We start from the raw sequence: 18,794 nt of genomic DNA, 5'->3' as shown, positions 1-18,794 counted from the left end.
CCATTCAGTTTGCACACTAACATTGTATTGTGTTGTTCCTTGTCCAGCTTTGCCTGAACTCTAAAGCTGTTTGGAGCATTTATTCTCTGTGGTTGGATTGGTACCTGGATCCTGCCCGAGAAGAGGCTGTGTGGAAAGGTGTAAAAACACAACGGGTGAAACTACATTTAAAAAAACAAAACAAAACAAAAAAACTAAGAACACAAGAAATGAAAACAAAAAAGAATATATCAAAAGCTTGGACTGAATGACCGACCAACACAAATCCAGTCCAACCCTAGCTAGATGATGTTGGGGCCTGGCCTGCCCCTTCTTGCAGGTGGTGCATGCTTCTGGTGGCAACAGAGGGGTGGTGCTGTCCTGGTCCTTTTCTCCCATGGCCTTTATTTCCCTGTTCCTTGTTTTGTCTGCTGTCTGGAAAAGTATTAACATGTTTTAAAACAAGTACACCTAACACGTGTAGTGAAAGTGGGGTTGGGCAGTTTAGTTAGTGGAAAACTGATTTCTGTCTTGAGAGTGGCAGAATATCTACTGCATATCAGAGTTCAACAGCGATTTGAAGGGTCAGGTTTGAGCATCTGTACACGATGTTTTAAAGGGGTTTAGCCGGTGTGGTATGTTACTGAAGGGACCTTTATTTTTATTTTATCTTTTTGTATTATGCGTTAAGCTGTTGATTTTTATCTCCTGAATTATGTAAAGTATTTTGTGTTGGAAAAAACAATCATTTGTAATCAAAGGTGGGGATTTTATTTAATAGAATTGTGTATAGATAGATATTTATATTGGGTGGAAAAAGGGAAACATGATTTGCTTTCAGGGAGGGGAGTTAAGGTCCCGAGGCGTAAATACACACACTCCTTTCAAGGTCTTTGGGCTCCAGCCATTAGGGTCGAACCTTTCTCGAGCTTTAGACATAACGTCCAGGCAGCTCATCCTGAAGTTGCAGAATGCATCATCTGTCTGCCCTGCAGTGTTTGGCATCAAACACTGGGAGGCGCAAGTGGCCAAAGTCTAAAGCTCCTCGCTTCTTTGAACTACCTATTGTAAAAGCACAGACACACCCTCGTAAGGTTTCAGTTTGATTTTCTGTCGTAGTGTATTTTTGATGTGAAGCACGATTTATTTTTTCTATTTAATGGCCTGTACTGTTTCTGCACAGACACTTAGGACTTGATGCTGTTGTGTTCGCTCCGCTGAGTGAGCGAACCTTTCTGCAACTTCAGGTTATGCTTGCCAGAATCCTTCCCTTCCTCCCTACCTCTGCCCCTTTACTCCAGTAATCAGTCCTGCCTCCGACACACTGCACATCTGTCACTGTGTTACTGTCCACCAACCTGTCCCATTGCTGTAGCACCATACTGTGTGATGATGATGATGATGATGATGTCACCCTTATGCCTGTCACTTGTTTTGACTGTGTTCTTAAAATGTGTATATTGTCCGTCTTAGCTTGCTGTACTTCTGTGTGAAGTCCTGGCACTATGAAAAGCATGTTAAAAAGGGAATACAGCTGAAGAACTGGACGAAAACACAGCATCATGGGAAGAGGGCTTGTGGGATTTTCGCTGATGGCAATCAATGGATTTGGTCCCTTTTGTCACTGTTTCTGTTGTAGCTGTTACAGTTGTTAGTGTTTTGATGTTGATATTTTAGCAGTTGTTTTAGCCAGAACCATAAAAATGAGGGTTTGGACTAAACAGGCTCCGACTGCCACAACCTGTTTTTAAAACTGTGCCCGTTGTTCCTTTACAGACTGATCAATACGTGCTGAAGGCTGAAATGTGCTCCTCTGTGGCTAATCATATTAAAATCTACAAAATCACATAAGCACATGGGATCTAAGATTCTCCCTTTAAGGGGGAAAAAAACCACATCTCTGTGTCAGTGGTTAAACTTCGCAGCACTGTTTTTTCACTGTGTCGTAGAAACTTTGTGATTGTGACTTTGTACCAACGGAAGGATGAGGCCCGCTGTGTGTCATGTCTGTGCTGAGCTGCTGCACAGTAACTCACACACGCTACAAGTCATCTACGAGCAGAAGCCACCGTGATGCTTCAACTGATCACATATCATGTCTATGAATGGACGCTGGCACGGTCAGGCAGACTTTTAACAATGTTGTGCATCATAGGTGAGCTCGTCCTTCTGTATCAACCACCTGTGCTTGTCCTGTGACATATCCGACATGCCATGAAAACTGTGCCCTCTCACCACATTTTGCACCATGATGACAATGCGTTGTAAAAGCAGTACAAAAAAAAATGTGTGATGTTTTTATGGTTCTAAATTGTTCTTTTTGTGCTGTGGGTGTCGGCCCAGTTGTCTGTTGATGCCACCAATCTGACAAGATGCTTTTCTCTCTGTGTATTACAACACAGTCATGGGAGTGTTTGAATCAAAGAGTGATCAATTTGTTATCTGGAAAACTGATCAGAAGAAATGGATAGCCACATACTGAGCGTGCCCAAAGTATTTGGACAGTTGGCTCAAGTTGAAATCAGCATTGTTGCAATAGTATGAAGCAAAACCTTTAAGAAGACATTTGGGATGTTGTAGCAGGAAAGGCAGTGATATAAAACAATCATTTTGGCTGCGTTGTGTTTTGTCGTGAGGGCTCTTTGCTGTTGTTTCCTGAAGCACTAAATGGACCTGAGCCATCATTAAGGCCACTTGTCCATTCTGAGACCTCTGAATTTAAGGTAGCAGCAGCTGGTGCAGTGACTCCTCTAAATCTTCTTCATATGCAGTTGCATCAGTGTTTTTTAGTTACTTATGTGCACGTGATGAGATGCACATTTCTGTCACTGACTCCTCTGACCATGTGCTGACAAAGCCAGTGAAGAGTAATTACAAGAAAACTCCACAAGGTCACATTTGGTCAACTCACGAGTTTTGAAAACTGTAAATTTCTCTGTTAAGTCAGGTCACACAAATTCCGCAAGAATAAAATTTTAAATAATTAGTTACTTTGACCCGCCCTCGCTGAAAGTGATCTTCCTGCCTGAGATGAAGTGTTACTGAGATCTGCTGTAATGTGTTAAAGATTTAGAGTCGTAACAGGGTACTGACTTTTGACCTGTGCCAATGTATATAAGAAATGAGACCAAATATAGACTTTACACAGCGTGACTATTAGAAGAGACTGTCCACAATGACTTTCTCTGGTTTTGCTTCATAGAATTTTTTGTTTTTAAACACTCAAATGTTTGGAAAACTAATGGCAACTGTGTAGTTCAGATACTTTGGCACATTTCTAAAATGTTGGATTAAAACATTACCTGACTGTCACTGGCGGGGGGGGGGGGGGGGCAAAAAGATTGAAACACTTAAAACAAATGTTGAAAAAGACAAAAACACAATCCTCAACGGCAACACTATATATGCAGTTTTACAAATGGAAGAAATATGCATGTCTACTTTCTGCTAATTTTTCACTGTTTACTTGATTAAGAAATGGAAATCTGTGTTACTTGCATCCTTTAGGTTATGAAATGGCTCTGTCTGAGATAACAAAATCAAATGCTATCTCATTAAAATGCATAGAAGATTAGTAAAAGCCTTAGCTTGTGTGTACCCCTTTATAAATAAATCTATTGCATTGTAACCTTATATTGAAGGGGCTACATGTGTCTATACTCTGAGTATCAATTGGATGCTGGATTTTTGCATGACCATACAGTTAATAAAAATCATACATTGAAAACTAACAGGTGTTTGTGGTTCTTTCTTCAAGAGTTTAAATATTAATTTCAAATGTTTTTATTTTCAACTGCTACATTTCTATTGTAAATGAACAGCTCAGCTTTGGACTTTGGCATATTGTTGAGACTTGAATCTTTTGTTGTAGTAATTCAATGGATGAGAAAGAATTGTGTTAGAGTAAGTCTAAATCTACCTCAAATATATCGCTTGTGGCTAAAGAGCCCAAATATCTGAATTTGGAACTGGAAAATCAATTTGAGCAGCCTGCTCAGGTCTGCACTTTAACTCGGATTTGGTCAGTGGTTGAGTTGCATTGTGGGTTATGTCAGCCACATCTCATACCACTGAAGGAGTTATTACTTAGTCCACTTCAGTTCATATAGTGAGCAACATATTAATCAGTCCTACATTCAAAATAAATGTATACATGGAGCTACAATTAACTACAACTAAAGCGCTCTGTCTGATTCTGCCAGGTCAAATTATCAAATTTTTTTTATGACAACAGATAATATAAGTCGTTAGTACAGTTGACAATGTAGGACAGTAAGAAGAATATTTCAAAACATAGCACAAGAAGAAAGCGGCTGGAAATGAAGTCATATATATAACCTTCATGAATGTCAGACTGGTATTACACTAAATGTTTAATGTGTTTCAGCAGTACAATCTTAACTGTATGCATGCAACCTTCTCCCAAGATGTTCAACGCAGTGCAAAGATGAAAAGGAAACGAGAATATAGGGAAATTTTCCCTCCACCACTGTAAAGGTTTGTTTGATGGCATCTCACCTGCCATGTTGGAAAACAAGGAACGGTGAAAACAGCCGTTTGGTCTCCTTTCACTCAGCATTAACACAAAACAAAAAGAAAACATGATAGTCTTGATGAGTTTTATTTACATCAAATGGATTTCTGTAAAAGTGGAAAAGGAAGAAAACACTGGGTCTCGTCAACATCATGTTCAACGTCACAGCAACAGGAATGTGCCCACGTTCTGTCTGTACCGGGCAAGTTACAGGCCACCTATACTCCAGTCAGACTTCTGAACAGGACAATACTGAGTCAGAAGGTAGATACACAACATTAAGAGAGTATGATGCAATGAAGAGTCAGTGAGCTCCTATCTTTTTTTTCTTTTCAAAGCAGGAGAGGAAGTGATAGATAGTGCTGCCTTTATCAATGATCTACAGTATGATATACGATTTAAGCTAAGATGAAAGTGTCAGGTTTGTTCCAACATGGCAGCCTTCTGTCATATAGGTGACCTGGAACATTCCCGAGACGAGCCTCTCACTCTCAGATCACACAACCGTCACTCCTGATTGGCAGAAAACAAACACCGATCACACATCTGTAATGGCTTCCAGTCCAGTTCCTTTTGGCTTCCAGGCAAGTTAAGTCCCCACTGAACACGCTCCTCCTCGTTGATTGAACAAAAGGAAGTGGGGTGTTTTGCTGATTGCTCCATGCAAATTGTGATTCTTCAGTCTGTCAGTAAGTTGGATCGGAAATGTCGGTGCAGACATGCTTCGAAAACGAGAGTCTGACTAAATGTCCTCTTTGATTGAGCATGCTGCCCGTTTATTTTTTATAAACATGAACATGGCGTTGGGCAGAAGAAGGTCCAGCTAACTTTGAAGTTGCACAGAAGATCCAAAACCGAGTCATCAGTCTGGCGTTTTTGGCTAAAATGCGAACATTGGCACTTCAATCTTAACCCATAGAGTCTAGTGAACATCTAGGAGTCCGTCACATGGCAATGCAATCTGCCACTTCATAGAAAACCAAACAAACTGATGCAACACTTTCTAGTATTTTTCTGTTTCCTTGATTCAAGGAAGTAAAAAAAAAAAAAAAAAAAAAGACAGAGGCCACTTTTCTCTACTGAAGTGTCCTGGGTTATTAAAAAAAAAAAAAAAAAAGAGGGAAGAAATGGAAACTGGGATATACAATCTTTTCTCACTGAAGACGGTCTCAGCAGATTAAATCTACTTGGTTTCAGACACACAGCTCCAAGGCCACCGTTATCTCTGAGTCCCAGGTAAGCAAACAGGAGAGGAAAGAGTAAGAAAGAAACAGGTTAGAAAAATAAAGAAGCAAATGTTGAAGAAAACAGAAGTTACAGAAGGACAGAGTTAAAAAAAAAAAAAAAAAATCAAAAATCAGAAGATTACAAGTCAGAAATCAGATCAGTATCAGTAAAGATGGTCAGTGATGGAGGAGAGGAGGTGGCAGCCAGCCTCATTGACATGCATTCTGAAGGGAAGGTGAAGGGGAAGGATTTCAGTGCTACACCAAAGCCATGCAGCAACAAGAAGCAGCCTGAAAACAGCGAAGGAGCCACTTTCTCTCAGCAGTCACCTTTAACCAAAGTCACAATGAGCATCATGGAGGAAGGACACAGTGAGATGCTGGAACTGTAGCAGGACTTGGGTGGGAAAATGGCCCGTATGCCATGCAGACCGGGTCCCATCGGGGTCAGTGGACAGGCGTTTGTCAGCACGGGGACAGTGAGGGGGAGTTCTGGGGTAACAGTTTAGAAAAGCAGGGGAAGCAAGTGCACGGCAGGATGGACGACATCTGTTACACCATGTTTTAGGTTCCCATGGAGACAAGACAGAACAGCCCCCTCCCAATCATCCCACCCCCTCTTCCTCCCACTCCAGCAGCCCTCACTCACCACGCGCTCACAGCATGGCAGTAGACAGACGAGGGTGTTGGTGTTTTGGGGGGGGGGGGGGACGGGGGTGTGGGGGGTTAGCAGCTTTGCTGCGGCTCCCCGCTCCTGCTTTTAGACTTTCTGCCCTCCTCATCTGTAGGACAAAGGCAACGTTACAGCATGTTACATCTGTAGGCAGTGACAAGAACATTTCATTCACTTTTTATCTGCATACAATGTAGAACAAGATAAATACAATAAAGCAACTACAGAGCTCCAAAGCAAAAATAAATAAGGACCTAGATGCAGACAGTTCCATTAGTATTGGCACAAAACTCAGTGCTCGTCTTTGATTATAACTTAATGATTACAACAATCTGTACAAGATCTTGTCATTCTAAATAAAGTACTCAAATATAACCAAATCCCAAGTTGTGGTATGTCAGGGCAGTTAAATAAAAGTTTTTAGATACAAAAAGAAATGATTAAGCTTCATTCACAAAACGACCTGACCACTGCAAACGTTTCACTATAATGGATTCTGTTTCAACATCAATCAAAAGCTGCTTCAAACTAAACTGGGATCACTCTGGTCACGTTCACCTACATTCACTGTCAACTTTCACTTAGCAATCCTGCCCATAGATCATTCTGGGAATGAAGCTACATCATTTCGTCCACCAGGTCAAAAGCCATCATCTGCAGAGCAAATGCTCCAGTTAACATGTAGAAAAGGAATTGCAGGGAAATTACACATTACCCACCGTCAGCAGAAACACAAAGAGGATAAACAAACATTTTGATCCCAGCAATCAAAATGATTCTGGTCGGTGTGAGACACAACAAAGCTGTGCGGTTTAGTGAATGATGCATTCATCTCCTGTACACTAAAACATCATAAGCAACAAGAAAAGTGCATTCATTATCTGACATTGAAAGACTTTGATTGGACAGATGAGTTCTGAGCCAACATGTGTCAGCTGTGTCTGAAAGATTCATCTCCATCAGACTCCATCTTTTTATGGCTAAAGCAGCAGCTCATCTAGACCTGAAGCTGAACACCAAACCTTTCACTGTGCTGTGTGCCCACAGATATTAATACAGCGAAAGCCAGTGAAACAGATGTGATGAAGAAACAAACATGTGAGAAGGCTGCAGGGGAGAAGAACAATTATCAAAGCCCAACTTTGGCGAACAGAATGGGACTGGGGGGGAAAAAAAAAAAAAAGTCAGAACAGGAGGTGACAAAACTAATAATAATTTAAAAAAAAAGCAACGAAAAGAAACAAATCCTAAAAAATGGAAAATCCCCAAAAAGCACCAAAGCAAACAGAAGCATGAAACCCAAACACCAAACAGAGCCCAACAGTGATCTGATAAATACATGCAGATGAGATTATGGCATTTGCTCGTCCTTTCATTTGTCGCTTTTAAGTCGAGTAAAATCAGCATGCCGGAACATGCCTGCCATTTACACACAGCCGTACTCGTACCACAGAGACTGGTTGTCCTCTGGGCTCAGTGACGGGTCGGGATTATTCACACCATTGGGGCCAACGGCCTCGTTATACTCTTTCAACCCGGCTGGGCCAGGTCTCATCTGGCCGTTGGGTTGGCTGTGTGGGGTCTGGTTTTGGGTGGACATGTTTGGGATGGATGGAGCTGGGGGGGGTTTACTTGTAACAGGTGGCCCACTGATATTGCTGACTAGAGAAGGGTTTAGAGCTAGGAAAGGGAGGTTTTTGCCCGTTGACTCACCAAAAATGGAGTCCATGAACACTGACTCTACAGTGAAGGAAGGGCCGAGGAAAGATTCGAGGGTGGAGAGGTCGGGGTCCTCCAAGCTATGGCAAGGCAGGCTGAGGGACTTGGGCATGGGGGTAGGGGTGATAAGGGATCCCTTTAGGTTGGCACTGTTGGGGTGGTACTCACTAGGTGTCGGCCGGGAGCGAGCCCCAGCCTTGGTGGAAGCGACTGGAGGAGAGGCATCGACCGACACGGGCTGCCGGTTGTCTTTTGAGAGCAGGTCGTGGATGCTGGTGCGTCGCGTGGTGCCTTCAGCCGTGGAGATGACGCTGCTGGCTCGGGGCAGCGTGGACGAGGCAGAGTTGAGTCGCTCAGAGACGGATGTGGCTTTGCCCTGTGTGGACAGACTGGAGCGCATTGGCACAGAGCCTTTGACACGAGTGCTCTCTGCCTTCCGCAGGGTGGGACGTCCAGGTTGTCCAGAGGATCTGGGAGGACGGTCCACGCTGACTGGTGCTGCTCTCCCGCTGGATGAGCGTAATATACCTCGGCCTTTTGTAGAAGTGTGCTCTTTCTGCACAACCTCAGATGAAGTGGAGAGGCGAGGAGAGTCGACAGTGAGGTTCTCCTGACTGCCAGACTGAAGCGAACAGAGCACACAGAATATCAGACACAGATACAGTGCTATTCAAGGTTTCTATTTAAATTGTATTTTTCGAGCTATTTAATGTCTGGGAAACGGATACGTGGTTGAAAATGAATGAATGAATAAAGCTATTTTATGATACAAGGGCACTTTTACCACTTCAACACCAGGCTCATTTTATTTAATGCAAAAGCAAACCTCCCAAAGCATAATTGAGAAAAATGGGAGTTTTGTTTTGGCAAAAGTCAGTCCTACATAACAACGTCTCACATCAGTTGTGACTCCGTTAAAGGGCTCACCTCTGCAGGATCAATACCCTCGTCCAGGAACTGCTGCAGAGAGAGTACTTCACTGCCTGGGGATCCTGTCTTTCTGATCTGGCTCTGGCCTGGGCTGCCTGTAGCAGCAGATGGGTCGAGCGACCTGCGCAGCTGCAGGGGGCTCTGATGGGAGGACCGTGAAGAGGTGGGCTGCTGGACGGGGCTGCTGCCGCTGCTGGACCACACCTCTTGGTCTAAGCTCAGGCTGAACTCTCCGCTGCTCTCGCTGTGAGGCCTGCTGACGCTGCCATTCAATGTGCCTTTGGTAACAAAAGGCAAGATTTTGTAATTAGAAGAAGCTGACCAAGCCTCCCACCATTTCTACAACCTGAACAGAGGTAATTTACAGCAATTTAAGTGAAACGTATTACAAAATATTGTAATACGACTTTAGAGGTAAATAAAACTAATTGTCAACTGAATGGAGCTCAAACTAATTTGAAAAAAGGAAATGCATTTATTTTCCATTGGATAGAAAAAAAAAAAAAAAAAAAACAAACCCACGAGGCAGCCAGATTTGATTAATGGCTACAACACAAAGGCAAAGGGAACAAAAGAGGATGACAGCAGCAGTTAGTTGAGGGAGGAAGGTGCGTACCTTTGCCCTCCAGGGGAGAGATGAGGTGGGAGTTATTGTTACTATTACTACTGGTGGTCCTGTTGCTATGGAGACTGGATGGTCTCATTGCTGGGTAAGGGACAAGAGGGAAGAAACATGCACATACATACATACACAGTTAGGTTTTATAAATGCATAAATATATATGTGTGTGTGTACACACACATTCACATACATGTGTTCTCACTAACACAAAGAGTAACACATAGGTATATGCTAACAGTCTGATGTGTCCTGCTGGGGCAGCAGATGGCACATGTCAGGCAGAGAGACAAGAAGGCTGGTACAGTGCCAGGCTGCATCCCCAATGTTTTCGGTTAGTAAACACAAACTGACCACAGGGCCAGGACGCCGAAATCCAGGGCCCAACCCAACTTAAAGAAAAAAAATACCAAATGACACTTAAACGAGTAAAAGAGAATTTGTTGTAAAAGGAGATTGGCATGCCTTAAAAATATGTTTGGTAGACACAAAACAGGAGAAGAAAAGAAAGGGAAAGAAAAGGAGCACCTTTTTCCCGTGTTCGATCTGACAGTTTCAGCAGTAAACCGTGAAATAATGTCCAACTGGTTTTCACAACATGGTTGACAAATAATTAGAATTTAAAATGAACCTTCATGTCACTGATCGGTATCAAAATTCGTGTCATGTCTAGGAAACCAGCCCAGAGTGAAATTTGGTGCCAAGTATCTGTCACTTACTGCAGATGCTACAGGGCACTCTGCACATAATGCTGAGCTCAGTGGGGGAGGGATACAGAGCCAAAGTACTGCTATGGACCTGCAGGCCTGATAAAACAAACATACAGTACAAGAACAGCATCCTGGTTGCAACACATACAATCTATGAAGGACACATCACACTACTCATTAGTGTTGCTCACAATATAAAAGAAGCCAAGTTTAATTTTCACATGGTCGTTTAGACAGATAGAAACGAAAGCCAAGTTGAAGAATATTGGAACATCTGAAAGTTCCTTTGAAAAATCAATCAAGGTATCTGAAACTGCCATTAATGACTTTGCATATACTGTCGGAATCTCTCTGATGGATAATACACCATAAGTAATGTCCGGTGTGAGAGTGGAAGGCAGTTTCCTCTTGGTCATTACAGAGCAGACCGGAATATTGTCCTGACAGCAATGTATTGAATTTTATGAGTGCATTAGGGGAACTCATCGCTAAGTAGAATCCAGATTGGGCACTAATGCTGCACAGAGGTCCGGTGGAGCCAGTTTAATGAGGTTTTGGGACCATGAATTACACGTCTAGAGTAGACAGACACAAAATGCATTTAAATTAATTACAAAACAAAAGTGGCAGCATTAGGCCTTAGATCTATCTTAAGTGCGGCAAATGTGTGTCAGTAAATCTGCAGCCATTTCACAACTGGGTCATCTACACAGGAGTGGCACGGGACTGATGAATAGCTGCCTGAGCACAGATTAACAGCCCAGGATAACGCCCTAAAGATTGGAATTCAGTCAATCCTACTTTCAATGTAGGCTGATCTCTCTCACCAAAATTGCTTTTCCAGCTGTAGATCAGGCTTAATCAAAGTGCAGGATGGCAGCCCAAAGATTTATGGGGGGACTGTCGAAGACACGACCAGCTCTTTTAAGGCTTTTTATTCGTTATTCATTCCATTTTTGAAAGGCCTACAGACTCCTGGTTGGTGTTGGACTACTGATGTAATTATCCATCTTTTCCCCTTTCATTTTCCATCTTACCTTGACTTTTGGGGTCATCTGAGGAGCCAGCCACATCCTCGCAGGAGGCGTTACCTGTTGACACACAAGAAGCGGATACTACAGCAGTTTGTTTTTTGTTTTTTTTTTTCCTCTGATTGCACAAATGATCACCGCCTTCATATGGAGTTTACTGCACAAATGGATTTTCACATTGGCAATAAAAACATACAATGATGCCAATGTCAATTCATACAGTGGCTTTTTTATACTGCAGCATCATATACAGATGAAACCAGCATCCTGACCTTTGACCTGAAGCCGCAGCTTGGCCCTGCTATGCCCTGAACTGGGTAGAGTGAGGGTGGCACAGTCGATAGCGTTAGTGGAGAAGGCGAGTTCCTTCATGCGCTGTCCTCCACGCCTGCTGCCGCCCGTTCCGCTGACATCCCCGCCCTCTGTACCATCTAGGTTCTCAATGCTGCCTGCCCACTGAGCTCCGGGGCCGCCTGCCACTGCCATAGTCTGAAGCAGGTCATTCATGGCTAAATGGCGGACAAAGGGATGGAAAGTGACATCAGGACATGGACATTACAAAATTGTCCAAAATTTTCATCATCTCAACCCTAATCATGACGTAGACTAAAATATCAGATATTTTGAATCCATTTAAGGAAAATTCGGGATGCAAAATAGTTCACATCAAAATCATAAATACTTCATAAATCCCAGAGGAAAATTCTTCATCGAAGCCACAGCTACTTAATTTTTTTAGAGTCCGAAAAGCTGTTCAAAATTGTCTAAGCCTGGAGGAGTAGCTGTAATCCTGGGCTCTCAGGCTTTTTCGAGTTAACTTTGCCTTAATGTAGCAGCCTATTGAGATGATGTCTTCATCAAAATTATGAATAGGTCTCTGTTACCTTTTGATTGAACATTTGTCAAATGACAAAAACAAAATCACATGCAGGCACAAAATATTATGAAAAAAGTAATTAAAGACATTCAATCACATTTGATATTAAGTACATAAAGATGGCCGTTGTGCAATTTGTCCTCATTGATTGCTACCTCAGGCCAGATCAGTCCTCTTTAGAGGCCACTGCCTTTATGCACTTGTGTACTGAGCTGTACTCTGTAGGGTAGAGAGCCATGCACAGCTGCTCCAAGCAGCAGCAGCAGAAATGTACACAAAAGCTAACAACCAGAATCAGCACAAGCTATGTCCATGTCAGCAGAATATGATCTGAAATAGAGCACACTGACAGAGGACCCAAAAAAATAAATAAATGAAATCGAGAGACAGAGAGAGAGAGAGAGAGAGAGACAAAGCTCCATTTCAAATCCTCCATGGTGAGTATGAGCAATGGTGATTTTTTTTTTTAAGCCATGCTGTAATCAACCAAACACAGCACAGATGCATGAAAGGCAACCCTGCAGTCTCTTTTATTCTCATGCCTGAACACGCATGCACGCACGCGCACGCACACACACACACACACACACACACACACACACTTTCATTCGTTATACACAAAATGAAATCACAGAGAACATGACCAAGCTACCCTGTAAGTCGCACATTGCACAGTGATTCCTACATCATTAAACTGTAATATGAGCTCCGATGGAGGACACTCAAAGCTAAGAAAGAGGAAACATTTAATTGCATGGGTACTGCAGACAAATTTCATACTACTGTCAATGATTGTCCTACATTTTTCATTCACTTCCATTTGTGCTTCTTTGTTTGCAGACAAAGTTAATGAAGTTTGTGTTATTCATCGGGTAGAGGTGAGAAAAAAGCGACACTATGCCGGTGAACACAAAAATGCTAAGCAAAGATAGATACTCTACACAGAAGGAGTAGAGATGGCAGACATGGGTGGAGGGTGGGGTGGTGGTGGGCGAGGGGTAGGTTGGACAAGCCACTGATATCACTGAACACAGCGTGGGGGTGCAGTGACTACACAACAGAATTTAAACTTTAAAACGTGTTACATAACTATAAAACATCTCTTAAAGGACTCCCCAAATAAAAGAGTGGCGGTTTGAAGACTTGACTGAAACCTGAAACTTGCATAGTGCTGTCGCTGCAGGAGCCCCACACAGTAACCACCGTGATGTCAGTGACTGCTCCTTCTTTGTTCCTCCTAGCATGACTATGACAGAGAGAGGAGGCGGAGGAGGGCTAATGTGGCGACTAACGGAGTTCTTACACATGGAGCGCCGGTAGATGGCTTTGGCCTTGTCTTTGTCCTTGGATCTGTTCCTCATGAAAGGTAACCTTTTTATTGCTGTCAGAGCACAGCCAGAAACGGACAGAGAGAGGGGACAGACAGATGGGGGAGAGAGGGCGAGACAACAACCCCAGGGGAGGTGGAGGAAAAGAAAACAAAAGAAAAAGGAGGGCAGAACAGAAGGATGTGGTTAACATTTTTAGAGACAGCCAGGGGAGCGATGCAGAAAGAGCTGATTCCCTGGGCCGGACAATGTAAAAGCACTTCAACTATAACATGATTTACACGGTTGGCTTTCTTTTTATTACAAAGTCTCTCTGATTTTAACAGAACTGCATTTCAGTCTACAGGAATGCACTTCATATGCTTTAATGCATCTCACTCTTCATATGAAAAGAAATGCTGTTCAAAATATGATATGAGAATTAGTGTCTGTATCTCTCAGGGAGACAGTGTTCAGCCCCGCCGTTTTCCTTTCAACTTTCTAAATAAAATATTTGTTGAATTAAAATTAAAGGTTTTTGGATAGACTGAAATGCCTTCTGCAGATTTCTTTAAAAACCTTTAAAACTCTTAAGGGCAGACTACAGTACAAAAACATTAATGGAAACACAATCGTGAGACAGACAGACACACACACACACACACACACACACACACTCACACACTCACACACTCCATCAGCACACAACACCAAACACTAATACAGTTACAGTAATGGTCATGAGCGTTGTATACCAAATTACCAAGAGACTTTGGAGCATTACATACATTACACAAAAACACAAGTGTTGAAACATTATCACACCTTGATGAAACATAGATGACAATGAGTATTAAAGGGTGCAATCAGGATAGCAAAAAGGTCAAAGGACAGGTATAATTGCGCAGGACTGCCATGAGACCAGCACAGACAAAAATAAGTAGTATCTAATACTACCAGGGGTTACTTGACTGTATATCGTCTTGGGTTCAAGCAGCACTTTTTCTCTTCTCAGTTCTCCTAAGTTATCTTCAATGGAACTGGAATAAATACCTTTTGTACTTTAATGTTCATTCGTTTGATTTCCCACTAGTGTGAGCTTATACAGGATGATTATTATTATTATTATTATTCAGTTAAAATACGTGCAAGTGAGTATAACCAACCTGGCTTTAAAGTATTGCCTTGACTGGAAGTGAGCCACAATTCATTGCACCTTTTAATAGCTATGATGCTACGTCAGCGGGTGTTTCCTTCTTATTTACAGATGAACTGCACAGATCAGCAGGTTGACATGCCTGTAACTGACCTGTCCGAGGAGGGGGTTAACAGCGAGCTGCACCTGATTAAAAACATGACTACACTAACCTTTAGTTTACATAAGGTCATTTATATGAAACACTCCATCCATTTCTTTTTAAACATAAATCACTTTTTGGAGGACTGTTGGTGTTCGGGGTCAACCTTGTGTTGCTGCACAGCTCAACCGTAATGTCTAAGACAGCTGAGTGACACTGACAATGGACTCACGAAAACATGCCCTGAAAGACGTGACAGTCGGGTCACAATCCCCGCCCACCCTCCCCATCCGCAGCATACCATTGGCTGAACCCTGCCCGTGGGCATTGGCGTGCTGCCCTCTCCTCCCTTTACAGAGAGATAAAGAAGCAAAGGAGCAGTTAGGGAAGAAAACACCAATTCGAACACACGAATACACACACACACACAAACAAACACCTTCCACATGTGCTGTGTGTGCAGTCATGGTTGAAACCCTGTCTAGACTGGCTTTGAATCTTGTGTCAACATCTGTGTATTCTTGTGCTTCCTTTGTACTCACTGTTGCTCCTCTTTTGTGTGAGTGCGTCATCCAGTGAGTTGGAGCCAGAACCTATGGATGAGCTATCTTGGCTGTCATGGGGAAATGTCAGGAAAGCATCACCATATTCTGAACGAGAAGGAGTCAGTGTAAGTGAGCGCATCCTCTCCCGGCTCTTTGGCTTGATCAGCTTCTTCATCTTCAGAGTGATCCAGTTGCCACGCCTGCAGCGGAGAGACGAGAGAAAGAGAAAATGGACTGAAAATAATCTGAATTTCGAATGTCCGACTTACTTGTTTTGTGTACATTAGTTTCAGGTTTCATGTCAGCCAGCATCTTGCCATGGATTATACTTGGTGCAGTGTATGGCTCTTTAAAGCTCTGCGGAGTATAAATATTTGATTCATCCCTTCTTTGGGCTGTAGTGAGGACATTTTCTGCCTTACCCCCGACCTCACTCTGACTCTGCACCCAGTCACTTTATTGTTTAATGGGGTTTCTCCTTTTTTTCCACCTCTTTTCCTTTTTCAAACACCATAACTATGACATAGCTTTTTACCTGCGTGGAGGTGAGGGGTCATAGAACTTGTATTGATCCATTATCTTCTCCTCCAGCTTCTCCTTCTGTCTCCTCAGTTCATTTAGCTTGTCACTGAAAGCGTAGACGTGAGACAAGATACAGTAAGAGAATCCACATGCATCTTTGTTTTCAATCCCATCCAAAATATATTTGCTGCCCAGTTGCAACATAATGTATCACTGGCTTTACATGTATTGTCTTTGCTCTACATGGAACAGGTCTTTGCTCTCCATGGTCTGCTCCAACAATGTGCGATTCTGAAGCATTAGTGTCTGGATTTGGTCCAACAGGTGACGATTCTCCTCCTCCAGGTTCCCTTTAAGCTGGCTTAATAACTAACACACACACACACAAGAAAGAGATGCTAAGAAATCTGACTTATACAAATATCAGTCCACAACACAGCTGACTTCAGAAGTTGTTTATAAAAATACCAGCCATTAAAAGGGAGGTAAACTAATCAAAGACAGCTGGATTTGCAACTGCCTCACAAACATGACAGGACACTCCCAGAAGAGAAGAAAAGAGAAAAGTCCATCCTCACTTCACACTGGTTGGTGAGCTTTGTGGAGGTGATATCGAGTTGCTGGTACTGTTCCTTTAGTTTGGAGAACTCAGCCTCCAGTTTGGTCTGATCCAGCTTGGCACTGTTTAACTGACTTTTTATGTTCTTGTGGTCTAGCTGTAGATTTTCATTGTCCTTTACCAGCTGACGATAGGTAGTATTCAGTCTGGGGAAAGAGCAGAAGGACTCCTCAACATATAGATATATGCATATGCCAAAGTGGCTTAAGAACAAAGAGTTTAAATGGTTGACTTACACTGACAGCATTTTTCAAGATCATAGAACAATACTGACACAGGCTAATCTGACCTATCATTTTCCTCTTTAAGATGTCTGCACTGGTCAGCTGTGGATTGGTGTGTTTGGTTTTCCAGTGCCATCTTTTCCTGCTGTTCCTTTATACTTTTCTCCAGGTCTTCCAGCTCCCCCTTCCTCTGCAGGAGTTGCTTGTACCTGCATGCACACATACATGTTATCAAGCCAACACAACACAAAGTAGCGATAGTTTCTTGATCCCAGATAGTCTACAGTTTCCTTTGATTCATTATTTATTATCTTTTTAGCAATGTTAGATAAAGCTGTGTGGGATACTTAGCAGACATTAGGTATAAAGCCATCAGTGGGATTGAGCTGTAATTAAATCTAAGCATGTGGCCATCCAATGCTTGGGAACCCCAGCTCACTTGTCTTCCAGGTCCCGGTGCTGCTGTTCCAGGCTCTTGTGGGTGCTCTTCAGGCCCCCGTGTTTTCCGATCAGTGCTTCATACTCAGCTGCCTGTCTTTCATGGAGCGCCGCAAGCTTCTCGTGATCACGGAGGAGCAGCTCGTAGGTGGACCTCAACTCCTCTTTCTCCTTCAGGGCTCCTTCTCGCTCACCCTCCACGCTGCTCTGCTGACTTTGCAGCTGGGCATTCTGGGCCATGAGGGCTGCACTCTGTGAGCTCAGGGTGGAGTTCTCCACCTGAATGAGTGCATGGAAGAGATTCATTAATTAAAGCAGCAGGAGGATGGAGGTGTGGAAGAATGAGAGAAGAAAAATGATGGGAAACAGATTGTGAAAACAATGAATGAAGCAGAATAAATAGAGAAGTAATAGAAGGGAAAAAAGGAAAAATTGGGTTTTAGAAAAATCATGAGGTTTATTAACATATCTGTGGAAAGTACTTGACCTATACATCAAAAATTATAGGACATGAAGGTAAAGTAAGAAGTTATTATTGTTTTAGTCTATAGAGGGTACATCATTTCAAGTTGTACAAACAGGGTTTGCCTTACATTTGCTGTCACATATAAACTCAAGACACATATATATCCCTAGAAACAGCTAGAAGCTCCTGTAGTCAGGGTAAATCCCGTCCCGTAAGCAGGGTTTGAATTGCAGCCAAACAGGGACTATAAATCTAAATCCATTCCAGGGTTATAAGCAGCGCCAACGTGTAAAAGCAAAATATAGAGAGCAGGCAGGTTTGTGATGGATTTTGGGTCGTAAATGTGTGTTAATTGATTCTATACAGTACTTACGGTATTGTAAGTACTGTCATCATTCCTGCTACTGGGTGCTTCATTTATATAGTATGGTGACTTAAAAAAGGCCAGATTCTTAGGCACTGTTAGATAAAATCATTAAGCAAAAATCTGGAAGACTGTGTACTGTACAGGATGTGTCAGGGATTAACCTGCAGCTTGGCATTTTGCGTCTGTAGTGTTGTGTTGTTCTCCTGTAAGGATGCAGTTTGTCGCTGCACTGCCACTATCTGAGCCTGCAGGTTGGAGCTTTGAGTTTCCAGTTGTTTGAGTTGGCTCCTCAGCGCTGCCTTCTCAGCCTGCAGTGTGGCATTCTGAGAAAATTTTGATACATCAGACATGGACGAATGCATTCAGAAAGGCAAAAATAAGCTCTTCAGTTTGTATATGTGCATATATTCTGTCTTTTCCACATTATCCCTTTACTGACATCAAGTTCACTTACATTTCTCTCCACCTCAATGAGTCTGTCTTTGACTTTCAGCAGCTCCCTGGTGGCTTCATGGCTCTCCTTCTCCCATTTACTGACAGACTGAGGGTCATCCCCTCCTCTTGGGGGTGAGCTCTGGACCATCCTCTCCTCCTCCTCCCTCTGACGCAACGCTTCATAGTTTTTCTTCACCTGGGAAGAGAGACAATTAAATTAAATTACAACTGCAAACTCTTCCTCCTACCAATATTAACAGCTGCAGGATAAATAT

General features: G+C 42.7%; 2 protein-coding genes across 15 annotated transcripts in view; one reads left to right on the top strand and one right to left on the bottom strand.

Annotated features, from left to right (window-relative positions):
- The window catches only part of LOC115055061 (calcium/calmodulin-dependent protein kinase type II subunit gamma-like), a 53,431-nt gene extending 49,735 nt beyond the window's left edge, over positions 1-3,696 (top strand). For all 9 annotated transcript variants that reach the window (XM_029520495.1, XM_029520494.1, XM_029520490.1 and 6 more), the window contains one exon: positions 48-3,696. The gene's annotated coding sequence lies outside the window, so the exon portion shown is untranslated. The remainder of the gene's footprint in view (positions 1-47) is intronic.
- A 1,897-nt stretch (positions 3,697-5,593) lies between these two features.
- Positions 5,594-18,794, bottom strand: part of ccdc88ab (coiled-coil domain containing 88Ab) — a 53,560-nt gene continuing 40,359 nt past the window's right edge. The window contains exons 22-37 of one of the 6 annotated variants that reach the window (XM_029520485.1): positions 18,539-18,715; positions 18,246-18,407; positions 17,253-17,530; positions 16,879-17,022; positions 16,549-16,735; positions 16,194-16,339; positions 15,984-16,076; positions 15,446-15,648; positions 13,602-13,679; positions 11,694-11,930; positions 11,428-11,481; positions 10,400-10,486; positions 9,678-9,767; positions 9,059-9,339; positions 8,300-8,753; positions 5,594-6,521 (exon numbers count right to left, since the gene is read on the bottom strand). In XM_029520485.1, coding sequence (XP_029376345.1) covers positions 6,466-6,521; positions 8,300-8,753; positions 9,059-9,339; positions 9,678-9,767; positions 10,400-10,486; positions 11,428-11,481; positions 11,694-11,930; positions 13,602-13,679; positions 15,446-15,648; positions 15,984-16,076; positions 16,194-16,339; positions 16,549-16,735; positions 16,879-17,022; positions 17,253-17,530; positions 18,246-18,407; positions 18,539-18,715 — 2,727 coding nt within the window. In that variant the 3' untranslated portion in view covers positions 5,594-6,465. Of the gene's footprint in view, positions 6,522-7,639; positions 8,754-9,058; positions 9,340-9,677; positions 9,768-10,399; positions 10,487-11,427; positions 11,482-11,693; positions 11,931-13,601; positions 13,680-15,204; positions 15,253-15,445; positions 15,649-15,983; positions 16,077-16,193; positions 16,340-16,548; positions 16,736-16,878; positions 17,023-17,252; positions 17,531-18,245; positions 18,408-18,538; positions 18,716-18,794 lie in introns of those variants that run through there. The other 5 variants (XM_029520480.1, XM_029520481.1, XM_029520483.1 and 2 more) reach the window with 5 other exon arrangements.

Source organism: Echeneis naucrates, chromosome 15, assembly GCF_900963305.1.
Source record: "Echeneis naucrates chromosome 15, fEcheNa1.1, whole genome shotgun sequence".
Classification (NCBI taxonomy): domain Eukaryota; kingdom Metazoa; phylum Chordata; class Actinopteri; order Carangiformes; family Echeneidae; genus Echeneis; species Echeneis naucrates.
Note: the sequence above shows the minus strand (reverse complement) of the source record. Positions and strands in the feature narration are given on the sequence as shown.